A 12,023-nucleotide genomic window follows, 5' to 3' on the forward strand; every position below is an offset into this window, starting at 1 on the left:
CACAAAAAAAGGAGGAGCCAAGCATGAAGATGTCCATTTTGAGACGGCCAAGTCCACTTGTTCGCTTGTCGAGAGAAGAAAAAGCGCCGTGGAGTCGTTGGCAAGAAAAATGGGGAGATTAAAAGCTCCAATGCCAAGAGAAACAGTGGTAGTGAGACACGGGAAAACAGGAGACGAAGAAAACGCGTTTTGAGTTACGTACTCACAAAATGGAGCCAGACAGTGATGGATCATGTAGATATGGTAATATTTGGTATAATTCAACAACCAAGTAAAACATAAAATCAAGCCTGAATATGATGGTGACAGAGGTTGTTCTGATGATGTCATCCTAATGTCAACACAAAAATCATCACCCACAGAAGCGCCCTGACTCCTTCAGGATCCAGGGGGTTGAAGAGTCCAGACTATTGCCTTCGACATGGTTCACTGCCGCCAACGGGGTTTCTACTCCTGAAATAGTCTAGACCTCACTCAATACGTCCATACCAAGCTCTGCCATCCTACTCCGCGGCACGGCCTACTCAGCCTCGTAGGCCTAATTTTCTCGGACTCCTACCCGCATTCTCACCAATGCTTGTTTTCCCTCACCATTTCCTACATCAAGACGCTGACGGTACCTCCTGAGAAAAATCCTCGAAAATATGAAACATGGTGCTTACAACTCGAAATTATGGAACATTCCTCTGCCATGCCCGGCCTCGGGCTTGAGTAACAGCGTTCCAGCCGAACCAGTATCCCTTCCCCCCTGATGCTGCTTCTGGATAATGGTCTTTGAACTGACGATGAACTATTCGTTATGTCTAGCTCCTCGTATAGTACTGTATAGGCTATATTCTTTTGAATCCCACTGGGGTCATCCCCAGAATCCCAGCCATAATTCAGTGTACGAGATGCATGATCGGGCAGTTCGGAGAATTCGACTCCGAATGTGACCCAAACCCTTGTCCTGGGAGTTTCTGACTCACCCACAACCCTTTTTCATCAAGGCACCGCGTGTTGGATGCCATTTCAAGTGTGAGCACCTCTCATGTTTTTCATTATCATGTGGAGGCGCTGTTCATGGATTGATCGCTGCATCGGCCTCGTGACCTGACCTTGGGCCATATCCCCCGTCCTTTTTTTTTTTTTTTTGGTGGGGGTTATTCGGGCATGGAATCTAACCTTGAGCCCTCAACCTTGACCATTCAAGTTCGCCATGCATCGAAAATTATCCTGACGCCGCCCCAACATTCCGATGGGCCTGCCGTTCTGCTCGCTCTCAATGATCCTCGCGTCTACACGAAACTCAACGGTCCTCCATACCCGTACCAGGAGAAGGACTGGGAAGAATGGTATCCCACAATCTCGAACGCTTCAGCGAGCGCGCTGGAGGATTTTAAAGTCGCTCAAGAAGAGAGGACTCGATACGGGTCGGCAACGAAAGGGGTGGGCAGGACTATGTGGCCGTTTTCGATCAGGCAGGTTACCCAGCCAAATAATTCAGGCGGAGAAGAACAGAGATGGATCGGTGAGATCTCGATCCAGAGAGGCAGTTTTCTCTACATTGTAGAGGAAGATGAGAGGGAGAAACGAAAAGAGCAGAATGACAGCCTCGAACCTGGAGATCCACGAATTATCTGGGAGATTGGCTGTAAGTAAAGTGACGACACATCCCCCATGCCCATCCATTTCCATGGCTTGCCGGGAAGATTGCATAAACACTCAGTCAATTAATCGAGTGATAGTCTATCTCATCCCCGAATATCATGGCCGCGGTATCATGCCGGCCGTCCTCCAGACGCTGATGCACAGATTATTCGTTCCGTATATGAATGCCAAGACTATCCGGGCGACATACTTCGAGTACAACTCTGCTAGTCGGCGAGTTTTTGAAAAGTGTGGCTTTCACTTCTTAATGTTTGTACCGGATGCGATTACTCTGTCGAAGACAAAGACTGGGGATCACACGCCAAGGAAGTTGGGGTTAGGGGTCATGGAGTGGACACAGGATACCTGAGAGTGAGGTTATTGGAGTCTATGGGAGGATAGAGGTTGTGGCATGATTTCCTCGGTTGCAACGGTCTGCTCGTACTATTCATACTTTCGTTTGGAGCTGTCAATGAGCGTCTCGCTTATGTCAATGCTTCGCGAAGGTTTGCGCACGAGGCAATTTACGCGAAAAGAAACACCAGATCGTCGATCAAAGCATGGCAAGAGCGCTTGGTCCTTGTCATTGCGCTGATTGATAAGCACGTGTAGTGTGTGACAGAATGGTCCTTTTGACAGAATTTGGGAAAGTTTCAGCAGCTGAGTCGTTGACAGCTTACTTTCAATTCGGAGGTCTTGTAGTCAATGGGAGCTATTGCCTTGGTCTTTGATTGTATTGCCGGGCTTGGCTGAAAGCTTGAAACTAGTAAGAACGTGACCCAAACTGTATAGAATTGAGAGGCGCTTTGAAAAGGAGATACGAGGATAGATGTGTTCCTTGATGAGCTCCGGCACTTCCGTCCCGATATGTCCCTGCAATCAACTCGAGCTATTGGTACAGGAATGTGGCTGGTTGATTATTCCGCGAACGTGGGCGAGTGTCATCTGTCCCCCTTTGCTTTTGTTGATAGATGTCAAAGCTGTCATTTAGCGGTTTTGGTGGGCAGCGAGCCACCAAGAGAGAGAAAGTATAGATATCTGGACGCCTTGCAAACTTGTGGAAGGCTGGAAACTGTCCGAAAACTTTAAGGTATCGCCGATTCTTTGTTCCAGGTAGTCTGTGGTGGCCCGAGGATCAAAGACCATTAGGGGATAAACTCTTAAGCATCTGGAGGAAGTAGCTGCCAGTACTGGTCATAATGACGGTCTGGTGGTTCGGAAGCTTAGGAGAATGTTCGCCGGCCGTGCTGAGGTTGAGTAGCTCCTTTTCTGGCGTCAAGAGAGAAGAAAGCGATTGAATGGCACAGAAGCATCCAATGAGTATAATTTTCTGCACATGCCTGATCATTGATATGTCGTGGAACAGACCATATCCTTAGGGCCTAAAGAACAGAGTCAGTACCGTGTATCAGACATTTCTCTCACGGGGAAGTTTTCAACTGTGCTGAACGCACAGTCTACAGCAGGAATCCAGTGATATGAAATTGAGTCCGTCGTCTCGTTTCCCTTGCAGTGTCTGTTCTGTTGTCGAAAGAGGAGTTGTTTTCACCAAGATACCCGCACTCATCTCTGCTACATCTGTATTGGCAGACACGCATTTGACACGTCGCGCCACTGACTGCCTACGCCAAAAGAACCTGTCGTTCAGGAGCAGGCTTGGTGAGGGTCACAAGGTGCGACACGTCAAGGAGAGCAAACGTGCGTCGAGTGGGCATCTGAGCTTCGGGTTTTGATAACAGCCCTCACCCGGTCGAACTAAATCGAAACTGTACAACATAAGACGAACTGAGCAGATCGGAGTCAGTGCATCGAATAAGCTTTTGTGTGGGCTAGACCCTAATGCCTTAACAGCACAATTTGTGAGAGGTGTCCATGTCCCTTTTTTAATCAATCGATAGATCTGATCTGTGGCTGTCGCTAATACCTACTGGAATGGGATTTCACGTAAAAAAGAGCGAATCAGCTTTAGGATTGGACTGCTTGCCACGAGGTGAGGCTGCTTCGGTAATCTGCGGTACTAGGGAAGTTACGGTTCTTTTACGATTGATGGCTTGAGCCAGCTGTTTTCTTCTGCAAAGCGCCGTTTGAAAGGCGGTTAGATTGAGGGTAGATTGGCACCAGCAGAGTTGGAGCTGGTTGGACCATGGAGCTGGCTGGCTTGCCGGTCCCAAAGGGGAATAGTATGTTAAACTTTTACCCTAAAAAGGCTTAGTGGAATCTTGAGTTCATGGCCATGGGGGTCTGGACCACTTGAAGTTTTGACAGGTTTCTCTCCCTCCATTTTCCTGCTTCTGTACTAGCCTACCATCGCTCGCGGCGACTGGCCCATTTTTGCGCTGATCAGGCTGCCCGAACACAGCGAGGTTAGCCCCCATCGGGCGAAAATGACGAACGATGGCGTGTCGCTTGCTGGATGGTCCTCTTGATCCATCTGCTTCGTGGCCCTGGCGCTTGTGCACTTTGGTGCATCCTTTCAGTACCGCACAAACAACTTCTTCCTCTCCCAGAATGTTTTTTTTCAGCCGCGCCCTCTCCATGGCTGTCTTTTGTTACTCTACAACCTTAATCCCCCCCGGTCCATGCGGCTCCACTCGGACGTGGACGTGGCTGACTGGGGTTGATCAATGATCTATGAGTGCAACCCGACTACACAGATGTTGATTGTCGCGCCCGACGCACAGGCTCGTGTTCGACTATCTTCTGTAAAAAGACCTTTATGTAGGCTTTTCCCTTGCTTTTTCATCCCTCTCGACTTCACCATTTTGCTTCTTGTGCCCGGCGTGGTACGATCCACGGTCCTCAGTACACGGTGATATTGCAAATTACACATATCCATCAACATGTCCCCATCAATTTTCTCACCCGTCACCGAGAAGGTGTCAGCAGCCTTATGCTCACACGACCCCCTCTGCTTCGCAGCCAAACCTGAAGTCCGATCAGAGATGACTCGACCAGCTGCTTCGAGACTGTTTTATATTTCAAACTGGAAGCTCGGCACCCTATCGACGTGCGAGGAACCAAATTTACGGAAACTTCTGGGGCACCTCTCAGTGTACGACCAGGTCCGAGAATTCCCTCAAACGCAACAAATACAATCTTCAGAGGAGACCCCAAGACCCAACGAGTTGTCAACATATCTCCAACACCCGGTTCCTTCCTTCAGGGAATTCCAGGCTGCCATTGAAGTTCAGCTCGCCACAATAGCACACATCTCAGCCGCTGCGGCCCAACTCAATGTTGAAGAGTATAGCAGTGACGAAGAAGAGGATGATGACGACTGTGACAGCAACGATGGTGAATGGAGTGATGAAGATACGGCGGCTGAAAGCGATGACAGCTTCACCGACTATGACAGTGTGGAAGGCCAACGGTCACAATGCAGTAGCCCAACATCGTGTCCAGACGATAAAGGAGGTGAAGAGGGAGACCTGTGGGCCATACGGCCATTGACTCCCTTCATGAATAACCGGCAGGTTGATGTCGGCTAGGGCTGAACCGATGGATACGCTTGGCTACCATTTCAATCTCGTGTCAGACCTTGGCAGTGGTAACATTCCTTTTTTTCCTTCCCCCAAGACGTTGGTGGATCTTGGAATGAGTTGCGAAACTCTATTGGATGATGAAGCATTTCAGCAGGAAGAATTAGAACAAAAGCATGGTGTCTGAACACAAAGGTATACCCCAATTTTGTAACTATGTACTGTCGAAACAAAGTCTTGCGGTCCACCCTCGTGACCGGCAATAAAAATGAAACCATGGCAAGGTACTGGCATGATCCTCTTGTCTTTTTCGTCGAAATTCCTTGAAAACTCCGTCTCGGCAATGCTGTTGTCGATATTGATCGATCTGACCATGTGCCACCGAAACTCCAGTGGTCCTCCGGCAGAGACACCGTCACATCATGGAACTCCTGAAACTCCCCCCACCCCGCACATTGTATCGGCGACGGGGTACCCTAATGCTTGCTGTCCACGTATTTACTGACATCGGCGCCCTCCAAGAACCACTTGGACGAGTCGAGATTGGCATTCCGCTTGGTGAATCGGTTGTTCATTCTGTGCCCTGATCTTGCGGCCTAGAAACATCAGCCGCAGTCCTTGGCATCAGCACTGCCGTGTTGGGATGGGTTTGTGGCTAACTTCCGACTTGACGCGCGGGGCAGCAAAGCCGATAGGAAGCATCTCCAACACGAGGTCGAGTAGACTTACTGCATATGTTACGCCTCCCAAAGTAGCCACGGTCGCTGCAGTGAAAACGCCGCGCATTAATGACCGATCCTTAGGTGACATATGTCCTGATGAAGTCGAAGCATATCGAGCTGGGGTGGTCAATCGTTGGCCGAAGCCCGTGACCAAACGGCGAGTCATCAGTTGGCGAGTAGCATTCATTGGGGGTAAGTTGATCGGTGATAGACCAGAGAAGTGATGTTGGTGACAGGTGGGAGTGGGGGGAGATATTAGGATTGAGGGATTGTTTTATCGTGTGCTTCTATATTGAATGGAGAGCTTGGAGGAACCTACCTCGTTGTTGCACATTCTTTGAGAAGTCTTTTAAACCACTCTTGAAGATGAATCCTACCTGTTACGTGCACCCTGTATCTCCCGGGCAGCCCTGATAGGTAGGGCCACGGTATGCGTCGACTTCATCAGCACACCGAGAGCAGGACTCAGCAAGAAACATGGGCGATATCAGGTGTTGCATGATCAGATCACCAGCCCTGCGAAAAAGAGGGAGTGAAAAATGAGCGTCCGCGGTGGCCTCCGAGAAATATAACGAACGCCCGGGGGTGGATGATTGACCGGAGCTTGCAAGGCTGAGCACTAAGCGAACCAATCGTACGCCAACGGTAGAATCCGGACTTGTGTCAGGTGATGATTTTGAGTGGTACGTCATTTACCGGTCCCAAACCACTTACTTTGGTGTGCACAGACGGTCATTACCGTCATGAGGAGAAAGTCTCCTGCTCTCCTGTACGGTCTCGATTCAGGGCGACTTGTGGGGCCCGACCCGTCCAGCCCGTCTCACGCTCTGTCACTGTATTACCGCACGTGACCGTCTGGAGTCCTTTGTAGGCTCTCATTGGAGAATACATTACCAGCTCCTCCTTGGCAATACTGCGGCCCGACATCGTGGTGTGACGGGAGGGAAAGTTCTATTCACCCACCCTTGTCCGTCCTCAACTCTTTGCCGGGTGTACCTTCGGTTGGCCGTTCTCGCCCGCCTTCGACCACCTCTCCCAAACTCAACGATTTTTTGCCGAGCCTCCTTCGTCACCATGCAACTACGGTTCTTTCAACTCCACAAAATTCCTCTCACTTCCATCATCGTGGCCTGACACACTCTCTTCTTCAATACCACCAAAAACGAAATCTACGGCCTCCCTAGCCTCTCAAGGGTACCAGGCGCCCAACCAGCTCACGTTTTCGCCCACCGCAAGCACGATAATCAGCACCGATTAGGACTGTTTGGTGGCAGCGAACCTCCGAAGAACCCTCTCCGAAGGGGCCATTGAGCCTGTTCGTGCGGCACCATTTCCCATCCAGCACCAGGCATCCCCGTTTCTCGAGGAAACAAAGGGGTTCAGCGACCTAAAAAAGAAAAAAAAAAAACGCCGGTGAAACAATGCCTTTCCCCACCGTCTACCGGCAAGAAGAGGGCTCTCATGACTTTCATAACCAGCACGGTTTCCAGCGTCATCATCCCCAGATAGCCATCGTCAATCCTGACACGGTCGATTACAGCGGGTGGCATGAGATGGACTTCACAACTTCCCTTCTCAACTCTCCGTTGACCAACTCTGCTCCTCACCACCAAAAATACGCGTCCAACATGGAGACCGGCGTCGATTCGCTGGCCTATCTACGATCCTCCAATCATCGACAAAATTCCACCGGTTCGACTGTCAATCCCTCTTGTCAATCTCGATCTCATCAGCAGTCTCCCGAGGCCAACGCCCTCTCAGGAGATCTCTACACCACCGGACCTTTCTCTTACTCTCAGCTTCTCAACATGGATTCAGACATCTCACCCATGGATCAGTCGAGTCTTTGTAGCTCACGCGCTGATGGCGATTCCAATATGCTCAACGACGACAACACTCTTCCGACTTCCTTATCTGTATCAGACTCACTCAACACCTCGCCGCCTGTTTCCACACTCGATCCCATCTCCATCTCATCCAAAACCGATCCTTCAGAGAAACTCTGCCCTCTAATTGCTGGACAAGTCGACACCTGTCAACCTCAACGGTGTGGCCCGGACGCTCCCTGCATGAATTTCACCACCCTTCCTCCCATTGAAGAGTGCACATCTGTTCCGTGCATTACACAATCCACCAATCCCAATGAGACCATGATCACCAGTGACAGCGTATCGGTCTCCTTACACTCGCGACCCAGCATCAGCGCCAGAACCAGCAGCGGAAACACCTCCTCCCATTCCTCTCCCCTCCGTCGCTCTTCAGGCTCATCAAATGACAACCCGGTTCAGTCGGTACCTCTACCGCCACGACGCTCCGCCGCCGCCGCCGCCGCCGCCGCCGCGGCGCGACGCCGAACTCGAACAAGTACGACGACAACATCAACGAACACCATAGCTTCGGACGACGAGGAGGAACCGGCGACCGCGAAGCCCATAGCGCCATCCAAAGCCGACGCGAAACAAAGGGCCAAACAAGCCCATTCCCTCGTCGAGCGCAAGTACCGCGAGAACCTCAACGCCAAGATCGCCCAATTGCACAACACTCTCCAGTCGTCACATTATGGACCCAAAATCGGGGATGACGCCGACAGCGATGCCCCGGCTGCAGCCAACGCCATCCCCACGGGCAAAGTACGCAAGAGCGACGTTCTCACCGAGGCCATGAACTACGTCAACCAAACCGAGGTGGAAATGCGACATATGGAAAATGAAATCCACCGCCTCAGTGAAAGAGTGAGGGTGCTTGAGAAACTTGTCCGCTGTGAAGACTGCAGTTTACTCAAACAAATGGTCAATTTACAAGTTCAAGCTGTTTGAGGCCGCTTGGTGGACTGAATTGACACATGAAACATGAAACATGAATTGGAATACGATGGAAATGCGAATCGGAATCAAAGATGTGGGATGGTTCATATTTCACGTGATACTACATTTTTCCTTGGATCGTTCATCTGATAGCTTTTTAAATGGCTTGTTCTGTACGATGACTCGCGGCACCGAGCAGGATGTTTGGCCTGGAGTTCAGGAGTTGGTACATTCTACCGCGTTCATCTAAGGCGTCTCGGGAATACGAAGAGCAAGGGACCTAAGATCCGGCAAAGATCCGGCATTCACTTTTTGGGGGAAGGGGGAAAGGACGTTGAAGGACAATTCTATGGCCCCCTGGGCTTTCAGAATTCCTCTCACCAAATTGAGGAGAGTGGTGGTGGATGTGGATACCTAGGAATCAAGTCATGAAGCATCAGCTCCTCAAAAGCAGATTCATCAACTTGTCAAGCTGGCTGACAGCCCATGCCCCCAAGATTGATAGCACGAATCAGTAAATAAGTACATGATGTTGTACTGTATCTCCACACACAGAAACCGTTGATCAAGATGCCACCATATCTTGTGAAGACATGTGATATCTCTGGGCACGTGCAGGAGAAACTGAAGAACTACTGGTCATGCCGCTATGGGTCGGGGGAATTTTTTTCCGTTTCTCAGCCCCTTGGAATTATAAACTCAGACAGTAGTTCATCGCCACCTAGTTTATGCGCAAAAAAAACAAAAATCATCCCCAACAATCCTCATCCATCTCAGCCCAGCATTAGAAAGCACTCTGGAAATGTATTTCGACCTTCGTCCCGTCTTTGCTCACCTGCATTTGTTGTCCTTTCTTCATGAACATGGACATGCTCCACGAACTCGAGCCGTGTCCCATTTATTCGATTTCGATCCTGATTCCGCCACCCTTCACGTCTTCGACACTCTTTTTCGGTAAGTCGATTCTCAACAGGCCACCTTCAAGTCTGGCTTTGAGCTCCTTCATCTCCACGTCGTCAGGTAACGTGAAAGTCCGTCTCCAAGGCCCGATTTTTCGTTCGGTCAACAGCACGGTCGGGATGGCGTCGGTCATGAGTTCAGCCTCCATTGTTTCTCGAGAGGGGGTGCGCATCAATGGGCCACCGTCAGTGGGTTCCTTCTGTTCCATCTTGTCAGCTTGGGGGTTTGTTTTATGCAGCATGTAGAAAGGTGTTGATCAACGCCATTGTTTTGATAGAGAATTTTTGAATCGTACCTTTCCATGTCCAGCCTCCTTCGGCCACCCATCACCTTCACCCTCCCAGATTCGTTTCCCCTCCTCACTGTCCAACAGTCCGATATTGGCAGGCCTCTTACTCTCCCCCTGCACCATCAATGTATGGGGACTCATCCACTGGATCAAGATGCTATCTTTCTCCGTAACACCAGGTGTTTCGACCTCGATGTGATACGCGCGCATCGTCTCGCGGATATCCGTTGCCGGCGCCCAAGAGGTTCCGGACTTGGGTGCCGATACGCTGCCGGGCGCGTGAGGTCCGCGGAAGTGTGTTCTCAATGTCATTTCGTGCAGCGATGTGCGTGGGAACTGGAAATGTGATGGGTGTGATGGGTGAGGTTGCACTGGTTCATGAGTCCTGGGGCCAGCGGCAGCTGCTTGTTGAGCTGCAGAATGGGCAAGAGAGCCTTCTTCGACAAGGCGGATCACGTAGTTTGATGGTACGGCGTAAGGGAGTCCTGCCATGGTGAGGGTGATTTCTGAAGTGGATTGAGAGTCGAAAGGGGAATATGGGTACCAAAGGGTCTTTGGAGGGATATTGTCGTTAGGTCGATCGGGAAACGCGTGTTTAAGGCTAGTTAACCTTGAGTCAGGTCAAAGGTCATACACGAAATAGGTGCGACCGAGTTGAATTTATATACCCGAAGAACAGACCATCGAATGCAACGTAAGCTGCGTTCATTACTCAGGAGCAACAAGGAAACGGAGAAAAAAAAAAAAAAAAAAGGATTTCTCAAACAAACTCCGCACAACTGCCACCGTGTTTACTGTATGGATTGCTTAGAGGCCCGTGAATCTCATGGTGATGTGATGTGCGGGCTATACGGAAAGAGGATCACACAAGACAACAATGACCAGTTTCGCAGCGTGGGAAATTGCCCGATAGGTCCAGAGCCCGCCTCGCTTGGCTATGGGATGCGAGGATCATGAGAGCCAACAGATCGGCAGAGTAACGAGACGAGATTCCGGGGGTGCAGCGGAGCGGAGTGCAGGGAAAAGAGAGAGGAGAGGCACCGGAGAGAGGCACCGGGCAAAGGGATGTAAGGTGATTCGTCGTGTAGTCGCGGATGACTGTCTATGGAAGATCCTATTCGATTCAGAGTAATGACTCAAGGAAAATCACCTCATGATTATACGGTTGGTTGTCGGTCCTTATGAGGCCGGAATACGTAGTTGCTGCAGTGGTAGAATGGTTGGGAGCTTCGGCGAGAACAGGACGAGATCTGCTGTCTATCAGATTGGGAGGCAAAGAAATGACTCGGCCAAAAAGGGCTTTCGTGGTTGCCCAACAAAACTAGATCGTAAGTTTCCGCGAATAGGATCTTCGGTTGCAATAGTCCTCGGTCACCATACGGAAGCTGTATGGAGGAAAGATGGGCGTGGTGTGATATTGAACAAGTGCCGTCAGACTTGATCATCCATCCTCCTTCGGGCTGCATCTCACCGAATCCGTGCCTTGTCCTGACAAACTCCCCTTTTTTGAGCCGCCGACGAAACATTTGCGTTCTTGAATGAGCAGAAAACTCGGATCGTTCTGTCAGGCAGCATGATCGTCCGGTCACCGTGTCCCCAACTGTGATTTTGTCTGCACCTGCTGAGCCATGACCTTGCCAGCTTGACAGGAATCAATCGTGGAGATATCGAAGGTATGAAACGCTTTCCAAGGAGTCGGCCTGACAATATGATGGGACTACAAAGCATGGGAAAGCCCCCGCGCCGCCTCCATACAGCTCAAGCGAGGTAATTGGATCCTCATCTATAGGAGGTATCCATTAGGTGAGATTCCGTGGGAATTGGCAACGAAGAACAACAGCAGTTTTCCTTGTCCTATTGACATCCTTCGCAGCTTGGTCGGGCTTGTTTCTATTTATCCTTTGGGGTCCGTATGCCCAAGTTGATTGGTAGGTAGACAGAACAGAGAGAGTACTACAGGAGCGAATTGGCGCGCATGGACTTGGAGTTCGATGGCATTATGAGGTTTGCTGGCGGCGTTTGCTCGATGGACGGGAACTGGAAACTCGGGGTTGGCCTCCAATGCTCGTTTGACCAACGTCTGTGGAGGCAAGCAAGGGCACAAGAGCGGCAAGAATCACAAGCCATCGCAGTGGGATGG

General features: G+C 50.5%; 5 protein-coding genes across 5 annotated transcripts; 3 read left to right on the plus strand and 2 right to left on the minus strand.

Moving 5' to 3' along the window:
* Positions 1 to 1,152: 1,152 nt before the first annotated feature.
* On the plus strand, positions 1,153 to 1,999 carry Z518_02722 (uncharacterized protein; the record flags this gene model as incomplete). The annotated part of the gene is made up of 2 exons (XM_013419749.1): positions 1,153 to 1,633; positions 1,728 to 1,999. The coding sequence occupies 2 exons, from the start codon at positions 1,153 to 1,155 to the stop codon at positions 1,997 to 1,999; spliced, it is 753 nt and encodes a 250-aa protein (XP_013275203.1).
* Positions 2,000 to 4,469: 2,470 nt separating this feature from the next.
* Z518_02723 (uncharacterized protein) lies at positions 4,470 to 5,117 on the plus strand (the record flags this gene model as incomplete). The annotated part of the gene is made up of 1 exon (XM_013419750.1): positions 4,470 to 5,117. One exon carries the CDS (start codon positions 4,470 to 4,472, stop codon positions 5,115 to 5,117), a length of 648 nt encoding a protein of 215 aa, XP_013275204.1.
* Positions 5,118 to 5,584: 467 nt separating this feature from the next.
* Positions 5,585 to 6,017, minus strand: Z518_02724 (uncharacterized protein; the record flags this gene model as incomplete). The annotated part of the gene is made up of 2 exons (XM_013419751.1): positions 5,585 to 5,704; positions 5,769 to 6,017. 2 exons carry the CDS (start codon positions 6,015 to 6,017, stop codon positions 5,585 to 5,587), a joined length of 369 nt encoding a protein of 122 aa, XP_013275205.1.
* Positions 6,018 to 7,251: 1,234 nt separating this feature from the next.
* Z518_02725 (uncharacterized protein) lies at positions 7,252 to 8,646 on the plus strand (the record flags this gene model as incomplete). Its single annotated transcript, XM_013419752.1, has 1 exon — positions 7,252 to 8,646. One exon carries the CDS (start codon positions 7,252 to 7,254, stop codon positions 8,644 to 8,646), a length of 1,395 nt encoding a protein of 464 aa, XP_013275206.1.
* Positions 8,647 to 9,532: 886 nt separating this feature from the next.
* Positions 9,533 to 10,375, minus strand: Z518_02726 (uncharacterized protein; the record flags this gene model as incomplete). Its single annotated transcript, XM_013419753.1, has 2 exons — positions 9,533 to 9,802; positions 9,890 to 10,375. 2 exons carry the CDS (start codon positions 10,373 to 10,375, stop codon positions 9,533 to 9,535), a joined length of 756 nt encoding a protein of 251 aa, XP_013275207.1.
* Between the last annotated feature and the right edge of the window lie 1,648 nt (positions 10,376 to 12,023).

Source organism: Rhinocladiella mackenziei (genome assembly GCF_000835555.1).
Source record: "Rhinocladiella mackenziei CBS 650.93 unplaced genomic scaffold supercont1.2, whole genome shotgun sequence".
NCBI classification, from domain to species: Eukaryota; Fungi; Ascomycota; class Eurotiomycetes; order Chaetothyriales; family Herpotrichiellaceae; genus Rhinocladiella; species Rhinocladiella mackenziei.